At 45.0% G+C, this 22488-nt stretch overlaps 1 protein-coding gene across 7 annotated transcripts in view; it reads right to left on the reverse strand.

The window, feature by feature from the left end:
- Positions 1–22488, reverse strand: part of ASTN2 (astrotactin 2) — an 827990-nt gene that overhangs the window by 336815 nt on the left and 468687 nt on the right. For all 7 annotated transcript variants that reach the window (XM_070596244.1, XM_070596246.1, XM_070596242.1 and 4 more), the window contains one exon: positions 10646–10796. In XM_070596244.1, the coding sequence (XP_070452345.1) occupies positions 10646–10796 (151 nt within the window). The remainder of the gene's footprint in view (positions 1–10645; positions 10797–22488) is intronic.

Raw genomic sequence — 22488 nt, forward strand, 5'->3', positions numbered from 1 at the left:
ACCGGGGCTCAAGCTAAGCAGAGCTCTTGTGCTTTTGGGCCTCAATTTGCTTATCTTTGTTTTTGACATAAAGAAAAAGGTTAACGTATGGTTAGGATCAACTCAAGGAGCCAGTTGTCTTAAAAAGAAGAAAAGGAAAATGCTCTTTGAAAAGCGTGTGTAAAGACACGTAGTTCTGACATAGAAAGTTGCCCCAAAGAAGCACAACTCTGTACTTTTTGATGCTTCCATTTAATTCTTAATTTATATTTGCATATGCATAGGGAAAATATGTATAGAAAGATAGATATATATAGAGAGACCAAATTGTGGTACAGTTGTCTCTAAAGTGAATGAGTGATAGAGAAAGAGGACATTGATTTTTTTTTCTTTATACATTTCTGCAGTGTTTGAATTTGTTTTATTTTATTTTACAACGAGCATGAGCTACTTAAAAAAAGACACTAAGGAAAAAGAAGATGGAAGACTGGATGGGGAAAGTACCTTATAAATGCAAAAATTCTCTTACTATAATTAAGATGAACACAGCTATTCCAGGTTTTCATTTCAGAGCTAAGAAAAAGCGGTCTAATTATCAGGATCCCAACAGCTATGGAGTCTGTCTTCACAGGCACTCAGCATAGCCACTAAGAACTTTCCAGCCACTGCCTCTGACCCCCTCATGTCCTCAAGGAGACCACAGCCCGACTGCCTCAGTTGCCTTTCTCTGCACATTCCTCTGCAGTTGGACTCTCTCCCACACGCATCTTGCACAGGGCACCAGGCTCTACTCCCTAAAGTACTAGTTTTGTTTTATCACTCCCCTGCTCAGAGACCCTTTAGCCAAACACCCCAGCCTGCCCTTGAACTGCATCCTGAGAGAAAACCAGCCCCCTAAACAGGGAGAGTCCAGAAAACCAGAAGTGTTGCATTTTTTTTTTTTTTTTAATTTTAATCCATCCCATGCCTTCACCCAAACCATGGAACACTAATGCAATTTGAAAACTGTACTTACAGATTCCTGGGAATCTATTCTAAAGAAATAACTCAAGGCACAGAAGGAGGCTTCTGCCCAAAGATGCTCACGGCAACGTTGTTTATAATAGACTAAAGTTGGAAACACTCAAAATGTCCCCCAACAAGACAAAGTCAATGATGGTATATTCCCCTCCATGGAATATCAGACAATCAGTACAAATGATGCTTATGAAGACTTTGACCTGGTTAAGGATGAAGATTCTGGCATAAGGCTGCTTGGCTGACATTCCCTGATCTAGAACTCAAGAGCTTTGTGAACCTGAGTCAGTTACTTAAGTGCTCTCTGACTCAGTTTTCCCATCTGTAAGAAAAGGGATAATAATGAGACCATCTCAGAGGCTTAGGAACATAGCAGGCACTCAGACAATTTTAGCTCTCATCATCACCACCTCCGCCACCACCATCATCCCTGCATGAAACATCATCGTAATAATAGCGACCATGTTTCCTGCCTGCTTAGAGCCAGGTGCTGGCCCATTGTGTGTGCATTATCTCAGTGAGTCCTCAGAACAGCTTTGTGAGGTATTATTATCCCCATTTTACTCAACAGGAACCTGAGACTCAGAGGCCTTAAGTGATTTGTCCCAAGGTCACATGGCTAGTGAGAGACAGAGCGAGTTTTCGGCCTGGTTTCTCTGATGCCAGAAACTGTGCTCTTAAGCACTATACTGAACTCCTGAAGGTGGGGGTGATGGTCGGAGAAAATACATTCTCTCACAGGGGCACCCTTCCGAAGCCGAAAAGGTATTTGAGGCAGGTGCATGAAACACACAATTAAAATGTCATCGATCACTCCAGAGATGCTCACAAAAGGGAGGCAAAGCGATGGAGATTTTCCCCCTGTATATTTACTTTTCCAGTAACCAACGAATTAAGCCCCGCCTTCCACCCATGCTGCTTTTTCTACCCTCAGGTCCTTCCAATGTTAGAACCACTGCCCTCTGAAAACATATATCATAAGGTCATAGATTTTGGCAATTGAAATGAATCTTAGCAATTCATCGGGCCCTCCACAGGCTAGTCCCAAGCTCCCTCTCCAGGTTCCATGGTACAGTCTAAGCAAATGCTCATTGCCTTCCCTGAAGTGATTTATTCCATGCTTGCAGCCAACAGGTGGCAGAACCAGGGCTGCAGCTCCTCATCCCTGCCTCCAGCTTGGGGCTCCTTTCCCCCACGCCACTCTTCCAGGAATCAAAGGTAAAACCCATCACTCTGGAAGGGTGGAGGCTGTTTCCTGACTTGAACAGATAATAACTTCCACACAATAAAACCAGCTTACCAGAAATACCATCAGACCTAGCAAATCCTGGTCCCAAAGAAATAAAATGAGGGGAAAGAACAGAGAAGCCTTCAAATGTCACGGGAAGAATAAAATATTTAATGTCATAAAAGGGTGCATAGGTTTTATGAGAATGCCACACATTATAACCTTGGAAACTCCATACCTCACCGACCCCCATCTAGAGGGAGCAGGGCTCTACTCTACTGGAAATTCACCAAGGAAAGGTGCAAATGCACAGATCTCAAATGGGGGGCAATTCCTTCCTTTTCACCCCCCAAAGTTTGAGCCTTGTGGGCAGGCGTTGAGTCAATAAGCACAGTGCTAATTTCCTTCTTTTCTGATCATTCCCAGCCCTTCTCAATACTCATTCTCTTTCATCTTCCTCCAGATCTCTTGGATGCAGAGGAGGAAGAAGGAACTCTGGACATTGAAGGAGGGAGGGGAGAAGGACATGCCCCTCCCTTTATGCTCTGTGATTTTCGGGACATTCACTTTATCCCTGGAAAACTATCCTCAGCCTCTGGAAGTTGCCATCTGATAAGTTAAGAAAACCAGCTTTAGAGTTAGACAGGTGGCTTTGAATTTCTGCTCTGCCTTTACCTGGTTGGTTGGACTTGGGTAAGTTTCTCGTGCTTTCTGAATCTGTTTCCTTATGGACAAAATAGGAGTAATAATGGTGGCCACCTCATACGGTAGCTGTGAGGATTCAATGTGATGATGTATTTCAAGCATTCATCCCAGGATCTGGCACACAACCAGCATTCAGAAACTCTCTATGTGTATTTCAATCAGTAAAACTATTACTGCACTGAAATCATTGACAGCCTTAATTTGTTTATCAATAGCATCAACTAATTAATGCTATCAATAACAATACTGATGAAGGTACAGATAGAGAATTCTCTGTCTATGTACCTGTCTGATGAGAGGGCACTTTGATGAAGACACCATATAGAAGATGCTCCACCCTTTAAATACTGTTTGCTAACCAAGAGTCTCTGAAAGAGTTTCCATAAAGATGCTTTGCCTTCTGACTTCGCATCTTTCTAAAGATTTTTAAGAAGAAAAATGTGGCAAGCATCATTCCTTCTATTTTGGACTCTGGCCCCCATCACTGATCTGCAGGGATAGACTAAGCCTCGAGAGTCCATTTCTGGGGAGGAAGAACCACTTCCAAAGGGCCAGACCCCACTGAGGCTCAGCCCTGCTCCAATGGTCCAGGAGGGCGGGATGCCCGGTCGCCAGGCAGACAGACAGGGGTCAGGCTTCCCTGGTCAGCAGTGCCTGGGCCGTGCTCCAAAGTGATTTCTCACTCTGCTGATTCTCCCTGCATATCTTCCCCGCCCTTCTTGAGTGTTGTTTCCTTTAATTACAGTCCAATTGAGTCATTTATGGGAGACAGGATGAGGAATGGAGAGAAACAGCCTCTCTTTCCCTAACTAAACCAGAGTCCAGTTTTTGCCTCCCTCTGAGTGGTGCCAAAGAGGTACCTGACTTGTGATAAATGAAAATTTGTATCTCCATTCATCCTGACTTTTAAAAAGGCAGCCTTTTTTGTTGCCTCTCAGCATCTCAGGGCAATCAGGGGTCCGATCGTCTTTCCTGATACCTGGGAGCCCAGATGACATTTTAGGTCAAAATGGAAAAAGAAAAAGAGAGAGAAGAGGAGGTGAGAATGTGGCTGGAGATTTGTAGGGGGTGGGGCTGAGTGGGATTGGTTTGGGATTGGTCTGGAATTCAGAGGCAGGGCTGGTAACAGACACTAGACACACCTCCTAAAAAAATAGCATCACTGGCTAGGATCCAGCGAGCATGCAGATCCCTCAGTCCCAACTTTCTACTTCCCTACTTCCCACCCTCCTCCGTCTATGCTTCTCCACATATGCCTGTTTCCCACCAGACAGTTCCATTTTTCTCAAGTGTAAAGCGGAGATCATCATACAACCTAGCCCACAGCATGACTGTGAGAATTAAATTGGTTAAAATAAGCAAAGCACTTAGAATCATGCCCACCACACAGTCACTGTGTGGATGGCTGCTCTTCTATTATGAGCTTTTTTCTTTCTTAAAATGGTCATAATAATACCCATCTAGGGGGATACTATAAGCATTAACTGCCATGCACCAGCACACAGTAGGTGATTTGTGAGTGTCAGGTCTCTCCAAGCACCACCTCCCTTCTCTCCAGTACTCACATCAGCCCTGTTAGATATTCTCGTGTAAAGATACAAAGTGACTTGTTCAAGGTCACACTGCAGCCCCCCTGACGCCCAACTTGTCTTCTGAACTAGCCTATAAAAACAAAGTGGGGTTCTTGTTTCAGATCTCCTGTTCCACTCACAGTGCTGGCTACAGGAGTGATGCTAAATACATATTTGGACTGCCACAGTGGCAGAGCTGATGCCACAAGGTCATTATTGCAGGAAGATGCAACTGGGAGGAAGGAGTTGGGAATCAAATCTTGATTCTATCACTGCTTCCCTACATGAACTTGAGCGATTCCTGCACATTTCTAGGCCTTTATTTTTCTGTCTGTATAATGGGAAGGTGCTGGCCTGGTTAGAAGATTTCCAGGGTCCCTTCCTGCCCTGGTAGCCCTGGTCTGCAAGTTCAGGTTGTAGGTAAATGGGTAAAGTGGCCACACATTCTTTGCTGCTCCTCTCAGTGACAGGTGAAGTTCCCTCCCCTTGAATCTGCACTGACCTTAATGACCTGCTTGACACACAGAATGTGATAGAAATGATGTTTGGGACTTCTGAGCCTAGATGCTAAGGAACCTGTGGCTTCTTGCCTACGCTCTTGGAATGTTTGATCTTGGGATGTTCCCTTTGTAAATCCAGCCTTCATGGTCTGAAAAGCCCAAGCTAAATGGAGAGGCCATGGTCAAATGCCCTAGTTGACAGTCCCAGCTGAGGTCCAACATAGCCAGGATCAACTGCCAGCTATTCCAACCCCAGCACCAGATAGGTAAGTGAAGGGGTCCTATTGAAAGTGAATCTTCCAGGACCAGAAACCTCACCTGTCATGGATCAGAGACAAATCACCCAGTGAGCCCTTCCCATATTCCTGACCCGCAAAATTAGGAGCTAAACAAAATAGTTGTTCCAAGCTCCTGAGTTGTGGGCAGTTTGTTATGCAATATTAGGTCATTTCAAAAATAAAGGTGAATTGATATTTCAAAAGGGGCTGAGGGGATGGATTTTGATCATAGATTGTCTAGGGTTGAGTCCATCAAAGGACCCCTTCCCGTGCTGGGAAACCCAGGATGACACAAAGGACCAGCAGGAGGGAAATGCTTCAGGGGGCAGCAGTGACTCAGAGATGGCGGAAGTGTCCTCCATACAATATCATGATTAAGTGCCTACAGATTTCTTTGGTTTTGTCCTCTATCTTGATTAAAATGTTGCAATGTTTATGCTGCCACACAGAATAAATGGAGCCATAGCTTACTTTTCAAACTGTGCCTTGCTGACATAATTATGTTCACCAGATTTATACCATTTCTAATAGATAACAATTATTTTACTCTCCAGCACAGTGAAGGGGAACCTGAGGCTCCTTCTCTCTTCTGATGCTTCGTTCATTGTTACTTCCTCCAGCCCTGGTCATGAGGTGAGGGTTTCCTTGGAAATAATTAAAAATCAAAATTACAGGATAATTCTTGCCACAGCATCTCCTGGATCACCCGCCCTCTCCATATTATTGTTCACCTTGTATTAGTTTTCCATTCCGTTGTAACAAATGACCACGACCTTGGTGGGTTAAGACAACATGAATTTATTGTCTTATAATTCTACGGGTTAGAAGTCCAACAAAGGTCCCACTGGGCTTAATTCAAGGTGCCCGCAGGGCTGCCTTCTTTTTTGCAGGCTCCATGGGTGAATCCATTCCCCTGCCCTTTCCAACTTCTAGAGATTTTCCTTAGCTTGACACCCCCTTCCTCCATCTTCAAAGCTGGCACTGCTGCCTCACTCTGAATTCCTCTGCTGCCTCCCTCTTGCAGCCTTAAGGACTCTGATTTCATTGGGCTGACTCAGATAATTCAGGATAATCACTCTCTTTAAAAGTCAGTTTATTAGCAACCTTAATTCCATATGTGAATTTAATTCTCCTGTTGTCATCCTTGGGTGGGGGTGAGGCACTATTCTGCCTACGACACACCCTATACTGTCCCCACTATAGGCAACCACATTCCTGAGGACTATATTATCCCAGGAGAAGATTACCAGAGCAGAACCAGAAAACCAAGCAAAATGAAGTCAAAATTTTACTTTGGGTTTCAGAAGTTGAGGTCTGGATAGAAGGTAAAAATAATACTAATGATAATAATAATAATAATAATAATAAACAGTGGAAGAATCTGTGATCTGTTAGAAAATTAACCTCCCTCCAACCCACAAGGAAGTAAAGATCATTTGAGCTCCGGAAAAGAGGGATGTTGGAAATGTAACAAGATGGCCTTGCCAATGCTAAGGAAAGTCCTCAAAAGAGATTCTGTGCTCTATTCCCACCAGGTTAATTGCATGGTGTGGTTGAAAAGGATGAGGGGCTACAGAAGATCCGGTGGGCTTGAGGGATCTGAAGGCAAAGAGGGTCTCTGCTTCACTTTCCAGATAGCGTCTGGTGGACGGCAAGCATGGCCAAGTGCTCCTTCTTGGCAAGGAAGCAAAAGCATTCATGATATGTCTAGATCAAGAGGGTGTGAGCCAGCCCCCCTCAGATCCTCATGGCCTCAGGGTGGTATAAAAGAGCTGTTGGACATTCCTCATGCCCTGAGTGGGGTGGGAAAGCTACCCAATGGATAGAACCAGCTGGCCTCAAATGACCCTGTGGTAAGGATAAATGGTGCAAGACAGATGCCAAGATAGACAACACACTTGTAAATCAGGTGGGAAGAGACAGGTCCTGGTATATACCAGATAGGAAAGAGAGTGATGAACAAGGGCTGGATGAGAAAGCAGTTACCAGAATTAAGAGGTGATGGTTCAACACCAAACATCCCTTTACCCCCATGCCTTAGGAGTCCATCAGCCCCCATGCCTTAGGAGTCCATCAGCCCCCATGCCTTAGGAGTCCATCAGCCCCCTTGAACTTAGATGTCAGAGGTGGGAGGCAGAAAACCTAAACTGACTAGAATGAAGTTTCCACTACCAATGGATGGAGTAGAACAGAAATGAAATTCAGTTACAGAAACATTATAGAAAATTAGATATGCTGTGCCCCTGAATTTGTCTGGCCCGAAATATCATATTTGGTATATAAAAACATCAGTAGTTGTGGTCTCATCATCCTACACATAAATGGCACTTTGTAAATCCCAAATTCATTGCCAGTTACATTCTTTGAGTTTTCAGAAAACCTGAATTCAAGAGCTGTTGCTCCCTTTTGAAAGATCAAGAAACTGAGGCTAATGAGGTCAACATAGATCCTGAAGGTCGCCAATGACCAAGTCAGGGCTTAAGCCAAATTTTCTCAGACCAGCCTTCTTGCCAAGGTTCTTTGCTGCCATATCCTTTCAGCTCCAGAAACCCAAAGCGGCCCTGGCACAAGAATAATATTGAAGACATGGTCTTAGGCCTCCATTCTGCCACCTGGTGGTGGAACCGTGGAAAGTCACTCTGCTTCCTAAGCCTTGTTTCCACGTAGGAAGGGAGCCTACCGCCCAGGATTACTGTGAGGATGAAGTATTGGACTTAGGTATACTTTGAGAACTCCAAAATGTTCTAAAAATATAAGGTACTATTATTTTTTGCCATATGGAGCTTTTTAGATGAAGGGCTGTAAGAAAAAGTTTCTCTTTGCAGGCATGACAGAGGGTCTATAGAGACGTGAGAGGGATTTTAAATTCCAGCGTAAAAGTGAGTATTTCCCTGTCTATTCTGAAAGAACAGAGAACAGTTTGCCTTACATCCATCGAGCCCTGAAGTTGAAGCTTTAACATGAGATCTTTAATCTAGAGAGAAAGGTCTCTGACAACCTCATCACACTGTTGAATTTTCTCTTAACCTCCAGGGAACGAATGTTCTTTCTCTCTTTTTGTTTTTCCAGTTTACATTAACGAGAAGGAAAGAGACACACACTCACACATCTCTGCATTCTGAGGCTTCATTCTTCTGGGACATCAATCCTCAAGGAGAAGGAGCTTAATTAGTTCAGGAAAGAGAACTGATGGGGAAAAGAGGAAGAGGTAGATAGCTTAATCTTTTCAGAAATGTCAGCCTCATGTTTTGGAGACAACACGGATAATTTGAGACCTCCTCTTGAGTTGTTTGTCCACTGACAGCTCTAAGACTGGAGCAAAGCATCCTCTCCCTCACTGGGCCTCACTTTTCCAATAGGCAAAATGAAAGGTTGGGTTGTAATGCTCTGAAGTAGACAGCAGCTGATGCACACTGACCTAGCATCCACAACCCAACCTAAGACTCTACGCCTGCCCCCAATTCACTACCACATATTTTCGGTGCAGCTGTCACTTGGCCCAAGTCCCTGGTATGACTGGTTCTGGGACGAGCCCAGTCCCTCCCCCGACCACAGTGATTGGGACATGGATGAGCATGAGAACCAAGTTGGCGCAATGAAATGGAATCCTCTGACTTTAGTTGGAGGGACTAGGAGAGAGATGTTCTTGTCCTGCAGGACTCACTGAGTGCAGAAGATGTAGCTGGCCCGAGAATGGCATGGTACTGAGGAGTGCAGAGCTAAGAGAAAGACAGGGATCCCAATGACATTATCTGAGCCCCTCAATCCTGTTGTGCCTAGACTTCCATTTGAGCCAATATATTTTCTCTTTTGGCCTAACTAGTTTGAACTGAGCTTCCGTCACTTATAATCCTAAGAATTCTAACCAATAAAAGCTCCAATTGCCCATCCACCTCTGAAGATCTGTTGATCTTTGAGTCTAAAATACAGTTTCATTGCATCATCTCATTCTCTAGAAGCTTCTTCTTTGTATTAGTCTTCTGGCCATTGTCTATTTCCCCACCTGTTGTGTAGGTGCATCAAGAGCCAACTGTATTCTAATTCTCTTGGTCTCTTCCAGAGAGCCTAGTCCAGAGTAAGGATTTCCATCCCTGGCCCCATCTCTCCCTTCCAGCCCTTCTTTCTTTCTTTCTTCCTTATTTACTGAGATGGGTACTGTGGGGATAGTAAGCTAAATCAACAGATTCCATGGGTTCTCTCTCAGCTTATTGGGTGAAGTAAACTTGAAAAAAGCCAGGCTGTGTGATAAATTATCACAGGTGATACAACAGAGGTAGGTACAGAAAAGAGTAAGGATCCTTATAAAGCACTCATTTCTTCAAGGCGGGGTGGGAGAGGAAGGGCTTCATAAACAAAATGAATCTGGAAAGAGGTCCACTTGTTCGCTACATGGGCTGGAGGAGCAATTCACTCTAGGCAACAAAACGGCACAAGCAAACTATCTAAGGCATTAAACAGGCAAGGATGTTCAGGGAACTACATCTATCTATTCAGCTCTAGTGTAGAATGAAGTAAAGTGATGGAGGAGTTAGAAAGGGGCCAACTCAAGGAGGGCACTTAGTGCCATACTGAGGAGTTTAGCCTTTAGGGCAATGTTCCCCAAGTATCCAAGATGCCTTCCCCACTCCCCCCGTATATACACACTCGTTAAATTGTTACAAACTCAGGTTGCTGGGACCTAACCCCCTCTGTAGAATCAAAATTTCTGGTGTGGAACCCTGGAACCTGCATTTTAAACAAGCACCCTAGGTCATTCCTATCAAACACCTCACTCAGATTGCGACCCTCTTCTACAGGCAACAAAGATCCTCATGTATCTCCTTCTATGTCCATATCCCACATTAGGTGCTAAAGCTCCTTGTAAATAAGACCACCTTTCCCTCCATGCCTTTGCCTTGGACATCCCTTCTCTTTTCCTAATGTGAGTTGACCCATCTGTGGAAGCCAGTTCCAACACCAACTTCTCCAGGAAGCCTCTACAAACTTGAGGTTTCGGCTGGAACTTTCTCTTCTGGACACTTCATTGACATGCCCCCCATTGTGTGCACAGAGATAAGACATGCCCTACCGCACTCCCAAATGGATTGCAAGCACCCTGAGGCCAGGAGCTCTCGAGGACCCACTGTAGTCGGGTACTAAAGTTCTAATATCTCGTTTCATTCTTCCAACAATTCCATGAGGTAGGTTTAATTATTCCACTTAACAGATGAGGAAACCAAGGCAGCCTGGTTGTGCCGAAGGCCACAGCAGTAGGAGCTATCAGTAGTGTAGTCCTCCTTGACCATCTCCCCCTCACAGGGAGGGGCCTCCAGCAAGTAGCCTTGGCCCTTGGTCCAGTGCCATGTTGCAGAGTCAATGGGCACTTACCACACATCCTGAGGAGTCCACCTGGCGGTCAGACACGCACTTGAAGTTTCGAGTGCAGCCACCGTTGTTCCGAGAGCAGTCACGAACCGGCCCAAAGGAGGACAGCAGGTCATTGATGGTTTCAAAATAAGTAGACAGCATCGCTTCTTCCCTTGGAGAAAAAGGGGATGATTAAACCCCAGAGACATCTGCACCATTAGGTTAAAAAAATTTTAATGTGAATACATTACATTTGAGACCATCATTTATTATATTTGCAATCAAGAAAATAATATAAATACATATTTAAAGAGAAAATAAGAAGCAAAGAAAAACAAAAAGAAAAAACCCAATAGGCATATCGTCATATGACATAGTATTTGTCTAGTTATGAAGAAGAAGAATGTACTTGGAACTTTGTACCCTCTATTTCTTTAATCCTCATAGTTTTAGAAGGTAGGTATGAGATTTCCATTTTACCAAAATGTAAACTGTGGCTCAAAAGGGTGAAGTGTCTTGCTGTCGGCCACCCAGATTGTAAAGTGGCAGAACGGAAGTTTGTGCCAAGCTCCACCTGAGTCCAAAGAGAAGGCTCTTCCCACTACACAACTCTTAACTTGCATCATACACATTTCCACAGATTCCAGAGTTCCCCATAGCAAATCTGCAAAATGGGCACATTCCTGTGACTCCAACTTTATGGATATAAATTGAAACTACGACAAGTGTGAGACTTACTCTAAATCATACAGCCTATAAACAGCAGAGCCAGACATCAAACAGGACTGTCTGAGCCTAGCTCCCTAGAACTTCATTTTGCAGACCATTGCATACAAGACACACCATCAAGACTGGTAGCAATAGCTGTTAAAAAGATCATGGGATTCTAGGTAAATGCACAATTCCTCCCAAATGAGGGTCCCAAGAGATGAGACCGGACAAGATTCCACAATCTATTGATGTGCCAAAATTTTATAAGATGAGAGATACACATGGAAGTTTCTGGATGCTGTTTTTTGGAGAAAGGGCCCCCAATAAGGAATCCTAGCATTAGAGTATCTGTGATGCCCACGGTTGCAGGAGATATTAAAAGGGCACCACAGGCAGTGAGAAGAGGGACCATATTCTTTCATGATATCTAACTCATGGAATCCAGAACTGTGAAAGAAGGGAGGCACATGTGTATGCACATGTAGCAAGAAGAGGCCAATAAGCACTACTGGTGACATCTCTGGACCCTCCTTCATCTCTTCTCCTAATCTTTCCCTCCCAGACCTGGAACTCCAGATTTGGGTCTCCTAGCTTATTCCCTGTCTCCAGTCTTATCCCCTTCCGTCCCGTCTTTCACATCGACTACCAGTGAACTTGGTAAATCCCAGCTCTAATTAGATACCCCATTGATCAACAGCTCTCCATTACTTATACAAGAAAATCTAAATTAGTTTTCTTGGCATTCAAGGCTCTTCATAATCTGGTTCCTTCCGACCTGTCCAGCTACTTTTACCCTGTTTCATATTCTCTATCTGCTAGCCACAGGTCTCTTCTCACTCCCTAAATACACAATCTTAGATCAGGCTCCCTGAAAACAGCCTCTGAAGTGGAAAGTTGCAGACAGAGGGGTTATTGAAGAGCCCTCTTAGGATACACTTGTAGGAAGTGAGCAAGGCAGGACTGGGCAAAAGGAGAGGCTGACCTGTAATGCAGTCGATCCCATGTGGATCTGAAACCTCATTGGTCCTGAGGGGAGCTCTGGAGCTGGGATGGCCGTTTAGGGACGTCCTGAATGGAGGCAAGGGATCCAGGCTTCTGCATCACCACATCAGCCAGTCATTGGCCAAGGGCCGTCACTTGGAAGGGAGTATCCTTGGGTGATGCAGCTCCCTGTGACTACAGGTCATGCCTGTGAGGGATGCAGCTGTGACCCACCAGCCACTGTCTGGGGGATGAGTGGGTCAGCCCTGAAGAGGGGATCTGGGTGCAGTATATACCTTCACTTCTCCAAATCCTTAATCATTGCTCTTGCTTCTGTGTGGGATGCACATCTCTAACTTTTCTGCCTGAGAAAATCCTAAAAACCCTTCAAAACTGTTCAAATTCATTCATTCATTCAGTGCACTGCTTATTGAGACCTTACAATGTACCTGGCACTATTCTAGGTACTGGGGATGCAACAGTGACACTGGACAAAGTCCTCACCTCCACAGAGCTTACTGTGACCTCCTCTGTGAAACTTTACTTACTTCCCCCAACCAGAATTAATTCCTTCTCCCTCTGAGTGAATTGTTTAAATCTATTATCTTATTGATCTAAACTATCAGCTCTGTGGTTTCCCAGAGAGACGGTAAACTTTTTGAGTAAGGGGCCCAAGATTTATTCATCCCTCTTTAGCCCCCAGCACAAAGCCTGGAAAAAACTTGAGCTAAGTAAATGTTTTGCAAATGAAGCAAACACCAGAAGGCATGGATGCAGCATCCACCAAAAAGTAGTTTTACCAAGAGTCTCTCCAACAGGACACTCCCTTGCCCACCCCCAACCATGTGTTTCCATTCCAAATCCTCATGCTCAGAACAAAGGAGATGATGCAAGGAAAGCTGCCAGACTATCCTTCACTTCCTAACTTGTGTAGAGTGAGGTCAGAGTGACAGGTAGATAGAGGAAGAGAATGAACAGTTCCTGAGACTTGCCACTTTTGAATCATGGAAAGGGTTTAAGATCCTGGGAGGACCTTAAGGGTATTAAAATATTAATATCTTTAGAGGGAGAAGAAGAAGTGGGCAGTGAGAGGAAGAGATAAAGACAGAGGGAGAGACAATCTGAGAAAGCGTGAGAATAAGAAGAGAGATAAACATGTAGAGAAACTACTAGAAAGAAAGAAGAGAAACTGAGAGGCAGAAACACAGTCATCCAGAAGAAAATGGATGGATGGATGGAAGGATAGATACCTAGACAGATGATAGGGAGCTGATAGAGAGAGAGAGAGAGAGAGAGAGAGACAAACAGATAGACAGATATGAATGGATAGACAGAAAGTTAGAAAGACAGAGAGAGACACAGAAAGAGAGAGACCCAGAAGAGTGTCATATAGAGAGAATAAGAGGGAGACAGACAAAATGTGTGCAAAGAGAGATAAAAATGAAGAGCTAGATTAGGAGAAGGACAGAGAGGTAAAAAGAGGAGTGAGAAACACAGAGATTCAACAAGGAGAAAACACCAAGGTGCACACGACAAATATTCAGTGTATGAAGGAGAAGAAGAGAGGGAGAGGAGGAGAGAAGGCGGAGAGGGGAGGGAAAGGGAAGGAGACAGACTCCGAAAGACAGCAATGAGAGTGAAGAGAAAGACACTGCATGGGTGGAAAGGAACACACAGGGAGACATGGAGAGCAGAGACAGAACAACAGAGAGAAACAAAGAAAGAGAAGAGCAAAACAAGCAAAAACTGTCACCTTCCCAAGGAACCTAGAGACAGCTCAAGCTAGACAAATAAGGCAGCTGTTAGCTTTTAAAAGGATGTATCCTGCATAAACACAGTTCCATGAGGGGAACTGATTATTTAAAACACAAAGACCTGACACCGGGGCTGTTACTGAGTTTAGAGAGTGATGGTGTCACGTTGGGAATATGAAGAATGTGGGCGCAAGTGAGAGAAGGAGCTCAAGGCAGATGCTGACACTTTCTTAACTCAGGACTCAATTCTTCATCTCAGGTGCTGAGTCCAGAGTCTGGGGTCTTTTGGAGCTTAGAGCTGCCCCAGGAGCAGGGGGCAAATGGACAAGGGAATAGCACTGCGGGTGGAGGTGGGCTGGAGTGACAGGTGCTGCACAGGGCAATCAGGAGATCTGGGTGAGGGTGCCAGCTTTGCCAGAAATCCCCATCATCACCAACATCCTCTTCATCACCTGTGATTTCCTGAGCACCTGCTACGTGCCAAGATCTGTGCTGGGTTCCTTTGCTGAGCTCTCTCCTTTGAGTTCCACCACAAGACGTACACCTTTTCACTCCCATTGTGCAGCTGGAGAAACTGGGTCTTGGGGAAGATATGTCACTTGTCCTACTTCCCATGGGTACGAAACACCAAGGCCAAGGTGTGCATGTGAGTCCAAGTGATGTCAGGTCCTGAGTCTCCTCCACGCCACAGTTAAGCTTGCCCAGTTTGCTCTATGCCCTTGGGCAAGTCAGAGCTCTCATTACAGTAAAGTGGGTAGAAGTCTGTAGCCAGTGCCTCTGTGTGTTAGGGGAGGAAGAACTGGAAGGGCAGAGCCTGCACAGCCTTTGTCAACCAGCCAGCGCTGTCTCCTAGGCTGTGCACCTGCCACAGCAGCCTCAATCCACATTGGAACCAAAGGGGGAAACAGTGTATTTGTTTCCTAGAGCTGTCATAACAAGTACACAAACTAGGTGACTCAAAACAGCAGAAGTCTACTCTGTCAGCATTCTGGAGGGTGGAAGTCCAAAACCAACCTGTCAGCAGGGCCCTTCTCCCTCTCTAGGTTCTAAGGGGAGAATCCTTCCTTGCCTCTTCATAGCTCCCCATGGCTCTTGGCAACCCTTGGCATTCCTTGACTTATGGCTGCATCACTCCAATCTCTGCCTTTATCATCACATAGCCTTCCTCCTTGTGTCTGTCATTTCCTCGTGTTATAAGGATATCACCCATTGGATTTAGGACCCACCCTAATCATTATGACTTTATCTTGCTTATACCTGCGAAGACTTTATTTGTAAATAAAGTCACATTCTGAGGTTCTGCATGGATGTGAATTTGTGGGGGACACTACTCAATCCACTACTTATGGCTCGGAGGGAAGTCCTCAAGCTCACACAGTAGGGCAGAGCCAGGACTGGAACACCCTGGTCCTTGGCTCTTACTCCAGTGCTCTTAACCCCACATCAGCTCTTCCAGCTCCAGACTCTGCATGTTACAGTGTGATATTTACAAGGCCTTCAAAGTCTTAGAAAAAAGACCACATTGAAGCCACTTTCACATGATCTGCACCTTCACCTGAGAGGAGAAAAAGCCAACCTGCCAGGCATTGTGCAGATGGCATTTCACATACATTCTCTCAACCACCCTACAGAACAGGGGTCGGCAAACTTCTCTATACAGGAATCCATGGTAAATATCTGAGGCTTTGCAAGCCCTAGTCCCTGGCCAACTACTCAACTCTGCTGTTGTAGGGCACAAGCAGCCATAGACAATATGCAACATGCAAATGAATAACCATGGCTGTGTTTCAATAAAACTGTATTTACCAAAGGACACATCAGGCTGGATGGCTATCTCCCATTTTACAAGGGAAAACCTGCAGGTCAGTGTGGGTGGTAGGATTTGAACTCAGGTATGCCCAACTCAAGAACCCATACTTCTCCTACATGTAGTTTCTCCCAAACCTCGATCTTTTCATCTGTAAAATGGGAACAGCATCTGTCTGGCTCCCAACCATGTAGGATTATTGAGAGAATGCAATGACATGACACATAGAAACATGTTTTCCAAACTCTAAAACCCAATGCAAATCTATTCGGCATTCATTCATTCATTCAACAAATATCTGAGCACCTACTGCATGCCAGGTACTGAGCTGATTATCATTACGGCTCTCTTTTGGCCTCTCTATGCCTCTGTTTCTTCACCTTTTAACTCCAGACACAGTCCAAGATGTTTCAAAGCGTCTCTTTGGCACTGACATCCTAAATCCAATAATACTGGTTTCAAAACTGCATCAGCCAGACCCTACCCGGCTGGGTGAGGCTGCCATCCCCTCACTACCTGATTGCTCAAGTGTAAATGCATCACCAGGGGTCCATCGGCCAAGTCCGCTGAGCCCCATGCACAGTGAGCATTAGGCAGGGCGGCTGGGAACAGATGTTGACACGGGCCCGCTGTTAATAAATACCAGGAAAGGTCTGTGTCACTCAGTGAGAGGTGTGAATGGATGACTCAGGGCCCCGACAGTGACAAGCCCCCTACGGGTGGAGACTAATCATTTTCTGATAACAACAGGCAGCCTCGTCTCCTGAGCTCCCGGGAAGAGAGGAACCTAGGACAGCCACTTGACAGCAATCTAGCTGCCCACCCGCCCCACCCGCCATGGGGTTTAGCGAGCCTTCTCGGCCCCCAGAGCATGAGCAGCAGTGTAGGAGAGTGGATACAAGGGAGGTTTGTCTCCTGGCTTCACTCACGGTGAGACCTTGGGCAAGTTCCCTTAAACTCTGAGCCTCGACTTTCTCATCTGAAAAATGGGGCTATTAATATTTAGCTGGAGAGTTTGCCTGAGAAATAAAGTAGATAACAGATGTAAAATGTCCTGCACATAGAAAGTGCCCAACAACTGATAGTAATTAGTACCATCTGAGTGTCCCTTGAATTTGCAAGAACTGTAAACTCAGAATGTACGGAGCTCACTGCAGGAGAAGGGAAGGAGGAGCTGGGACCCCTATTGTCCACTGACTCATTTAAGTTTCTCCATTGATGGCTAATTTGTTCGGGGCCCTGGGCTGCTTCCTGAGGGACATAGGAATACATGTGACATAGCATGTGCTAGGGAGAGAGAAAAAAACAACAATAAAAATTAACCTAGCAACATAACTGGGGCTATAAGACCATAAAGAAGAGGCCCCCAACCCAAACTTTGGAAGTAAGGGGTCAGACAAGGCTTTTGGGAGGAGGCAATATTGAATCTGAGGCATAAAGGATGAGCAGGAATTAGCCAAATGCAAGAGAGTGGTGTGAGATAAGTGTACTATGGCAGAGGGAACAGAATATGTTAAGGCCTGGAGGTAGGAGAAACTATACTCCGATCGGGGGGACTTCAAGCAATGCGAGAAAGCTGGCGTGTTGAGAAGGAGGTGGAGGTGGCAAAAGATGCAGCAGCAGAGGCTGTTGGGAGCCAGGTTAGACCAAGCCTGTGCACCAGGCCTTGGCAATTCTGAATTTTCCCTTGAGAGCTGCAGGCACCACCAGTGAGTTCTAAAAGCAGATCCTGCTTTTATTTAGACTAATAACATAAAGTAGTATTTTATAAAAATGATTATGGCAATAACAATAACAACAACAACAACAATGGTTAATACTTACAGAGCATTCAGGATATGCCACAGAATGTTTCAAGCATTGCATGTGTCAACCTACTTAATCCTCATAAAAACACAATGATGTAAATGCTATGATCATTCCCATTTTATAGAAGAAGAAACTGAGGTACCATTTTGAGGATTAGGCTGTTTTGAGACCAGCTGAAGGTAATGTAGGTAGAGTGTTAGGCCAGTGGCTGGCACATGGCAACTGCTTTACAAAGATGAGTTAGAAAAAGGTTTCTGGGCGGGGGAGCTGGCACAAGCCACAGGGAGGCAGATTTGGGCTTTTCTAAAGTCACAGCTATTGAGCAATGGCCCGTTCTCTCCCAGGGTCCTGCTGCCGCTGGCCACCGCAGGAATGCAAACTGAGGAGGGATGGCCATGAGCTGGGGTGGCTGTGGAGGACAGCCAAGCTTCCAGGAGAGAGCTGTACAATATCATGGCGACAGGAACAACAACAATGGCTAATATCCACTGAGAACTTCCGACATGGGAACTTTGATTGCCATAGCCCTATGGGATGGTGCTGTTCTTACTGCCATTTTGTTGATTTAAAAAATGCACACACTCACACACAGGACCTGGCACTTACAGGGGTGAGGGGGCTTCCCCTGTGTCACACAGTAAGTCAGAGCACAGAGCAGGCGGTTGTGTCTGGCTCCAATCCCAATTTTTTCCTGTCTGTCTTCCTCCTTAAGATCCCTTCCCACCCAGAGATTCTGGGACTGCTGTTCCAGCTGACACTTGTCATTCCCCTGCCTCCAGCAATTACAGTTTGCACTAATTTAGGTCAAGAATATATATTGCTGTGCTGAGTGGGCTCACAGCTTCCTGCGGGTGTCTATGCCTTTGAGGAGCTTGTAAGCTTCCTGCACAATGAGATCCTTCCCCTGCCACTTCCCCCAGCCCGCTGGGCCTGAGGCAGCTGTTCACTGAATGAGCACAGGCAGGGAGGGAAGAGGATGAGGGACCAACGAGGCCCAGCAGCTGTGTGGTCTTGGGGACAAAGAGAAAATGATTGTGAGTGTCCATTGCCCGTCTGTGAAATGGGAACAATAGTACTCAACACACAGGGTCGTGGTTAGGACGTAATGTGATAAAAGATCCCAAAACCCCTCATCGTCACCAGGCTCAAACTGGGCGCTCAAGAAGGGGTGCCGTGTTTTGGAAATACCTTTATTCATTTCACAGATATTTGCCCAGCACTCACCATGGGGACTGGAGGATAGGTATATGGAAAAGAGCAAAATGGATGACGCCTTGGTTCTCCCGGAACTTAGAGTCCAGTTAATAGAAGAGGGTCACCCAGCAAGTCCCTGTCTCTATATCTACGCCTATGTCTATATCTATATCTGTATCTATATCTACATGTACATATCCATGTCTATACCTATACCTATGTCTATATCTATATCTACATCTAGATCTCTGTGTCTATATCTCTATCCGTATGTATACCTATGTCTATATCTCAATCTATGTCTATATATCCATATCTATAACTATGTCTATATCTATATCTGTATCTATATCTATGTATACACCTCTATGTCTATATCTATCTATATCTATATCTGTACCTATAATTACAGACTATGATAGATGCTTAAAAAAACACAGGGGACTGAGAGCATATGGCAGAGGGGCCAATCTAATCTAGGGAGTGGGGGTGAAAGTTGGGCCTGGAGAAGTTCTGTCACACCAGGGTCCTCCCCAGGAGTGTTGGGATAATGCATGTCCCCTCAGCGCCACCCCACATGCACAATGACTGTGGTGTCCGTCTGATCTCCGAGGCCATCCTTCCTCTGGACTTATTCTGACTGCTCGGTGATAGAATTCTCCTCCGTGCCCACTCCCCTTTCTCCTGCCCCTTGCAAATCCCATCATTATATTAAAAAGGAAACAAAAAAAGGTTCAGTGACAAATGCTAAGTCTTAAGGATTATTTATTCATGAAAGTCCCACATGGAGTTATTGAGAGCTCCTCACAGCTCTTATCTCGGAGAGAAGCTCATTAAGATGGGCTCCAGAGGTGGGAGGGCACTGGGTTCTCCGGAGCAGTTGCTCAGAAAGCCCGGCTGGGAGTGCTCCTTGCTGCCAGGGAGAGTGGGGCACCCTGGTAATCTAGGGTGGCAGAGGGGGTCACCTGGAGCCAGGATAGCCCACTGTTAGAGAGTAAGTGGGGCTGTGTCCTCTAGCAGGAAGGGCACTGGCCTGGCAGCTCCATGCATGGAATCTGGGTCCAGCTTTGCCTCGCTCTGCTGTGTGTCCCTGGGTGACCCTCTACCCTCTCGGGACCTCAGGCCTCATTTATACAGATAGGATGATCCGTAGGGTCGTTCTGGCTCAGATTTCTAATACTAGTAAGGTGGAAATGTAAGTATGGAGGGGATGGAGAGAAAAAAGAGAGAAAGAGAGACAATCCATTTTATTTCCATTATTTTGCACCTGGGGAAATCAAGGGACTTATACAATCAGCAGAGATATCAGAAATAAATATCACTGTGTTACCACGAGGAACTCTGGGCTCAAACCCAGCCCCTGCCACTTAGCAGCTGAGAAAACTTGAAACTCATTCAACTTCTCTGAGCATCAGTGTCCTCCTGCATAATCAAGGATAAAAAGCCCTAACTCGCAGGTCACCATGAGGATCACATGAGATAACAAAAGCTCCATGAAGGCAGGACCTCTGTCATGCTCACTGGAGTCCAGTGCCTTGAGCAGTGCCTGAGATGTCCAGGCACCCAGATTTTTATTCCATGGATGGATGGATGAATGAATGAATGCATGCATGAATGAATGAATGCAAACTTATGTGACCTGCTCCACCAAGCACAAAGTACACAGCAAAGACCATTACACTCGCTTTTATTGTTCTGGTTGTTGTCACTAACAATAACCTGCTTTCCATCAATCTTGAAAATTATTCAAGCCTGGAGAACAGAGGTTCTTAACTCAGTGCCCAGGACCCCTCTGTCAGTCTGCAGAAGCATCTGGGCCACATCTTAGAATAATATTTTTAAATGCATAAAATCAGATGCAAAAAGCATTACAAAAGAAACCATTTATGACAATATTTTTTAAAAAGCCAACTGTAATGTAATAATATATGTTTCTTTATTGACACATTAACTAAAAAGATCTGGTAACAGATGTAATAACGACCATAAATTTGAAGCAGGGAAGAACATAAACTATATTTTAAGACATCTGCACCAAATGAAACAACAAATGAAATATGATATAAAACTACATGCGATTTCTATCAGTGACAAACTCACAGGAGTCGCTAACACACTCGCGTTTGTCACAGAAGCAAACGCTAAATTTCAATGAGAGGTTGGCGAAAGTAAAAACATATTATTTTCCCATGTAATTTCTTTCTTTTTTTTGTGTCTATCAAAGGCTATCTTTTTTATTGCAGTAACATTGGATTATAACATTGTATAACTTTCAGGTGTACACTGTAATATATTTCTAATTCTGTGTAGATTACATCATGTTCACCACCCAAAGACTAATTACAATCCATTACCACACATGTACCTAATCACCCCTTTCACCCTCCTCCCTCCCCCCTTTCCCTCTTGTGACCAACAATCTGATCTCTGTTGCTATGTGTTTGTTTGTTGTCGTTTTTATCTTCTATTTATGAGGGAGATCATATGGTATTTGCCTTTCTCCCTCTGACTTATTTTGCTTAGCATAATACCCTCAAGGTCCATCCATGTTGTCACAAATGGCTGGATTTCTTATGGCTGAGTAATATTCCACTGTGTATATATGCCACATCTTCTTTATCCATTCGTCCCTTGATGGGCACCTAGGTTGCTTCCAAGTCTTGGCTATTGTGAATAAGGCTGTGATGAACATAGGGGTGCCTGTATCCTATTTTTTTTTTTAAGATTGGCACCTGCGCTAACATCTGTTGCCAATTGGTTTTTTTCTTCTTCTCCCCAAAGCCCCCTCAGTACATAGTTGTATATTCTAGTTGTAGGTCCTTCTGGGTGTGCTATGTGGGACGACGCCTCAACATGACCTGATGAGTGGTGCCATGTCTGCGCCCAGGATCCGAACCTGCGAAACCCTGGGCCGCCGAAGCGGAATGCAAACTTAACCACTTGGCCACAGGGCCGACCCCTACATGTGTCTTTATGCATTTGTGTTTTCAATTTCTTTGGATAGATACCCAGCAGTGGAATAGCTGGATCATATGGTAGATCTACTCTTAATTTTCTGAGGAAATTCCATACTGTTTTCCATAGTGGCTGCACCACTTTGCACTCCCACCTCCCACGTAATTTCAGGGACCACATAATTTCTGGGCTCCAGCATGGACCCTAGGTTGACAGCCTCTGCCTGGACTGACGCTTGGATGGAGAAAGCTTCTTTCTGAATATCTGTAAATATAATCAGAAGCTTGGGTCTAGACAAGAAGAGACAGGAAATTAAAACTCAGCTATGATCACACTCAAATAATTCGTTCCTGAAGGGGCGCATGAGGTGTGGTGAAAGGAGGACAGACTGGCTTCAGAAAAAGGATTTTAAAAGCTCTTAAGGGTGTGTCCTTGCACAAGTGACCCCCTCTCTGAAGTCCAGTTTTTTATCAGTAAATGCATCGTTGTGATGTTTCCTGGGAGAGTGGCTGGGGATAGGGTGAAATAAACGAAGCAATGCACCTTGTACAATTATGCAAAGGCTAGCGCCTCGCTGTCTCCCCTTCTGTTCCTTCTAGGGTGAGAAAGGTTTATTGCAGCCACACTTAGAGCTGTGGAATGTACCATGGCGG

Source organism: Equus przewalskii, chromosome 26, assembly GCF_037783145.1.
Source record: "Equus przewalskii isolate Varuska chromosome 26, EquPr2, whole genome shotgun sequence".
Lineage (NCBI taxonomy): Eukaryota > Metazoa > Chordata > Mammalia > Perissodactyla > Equidae > Equus > Equus przewalskii.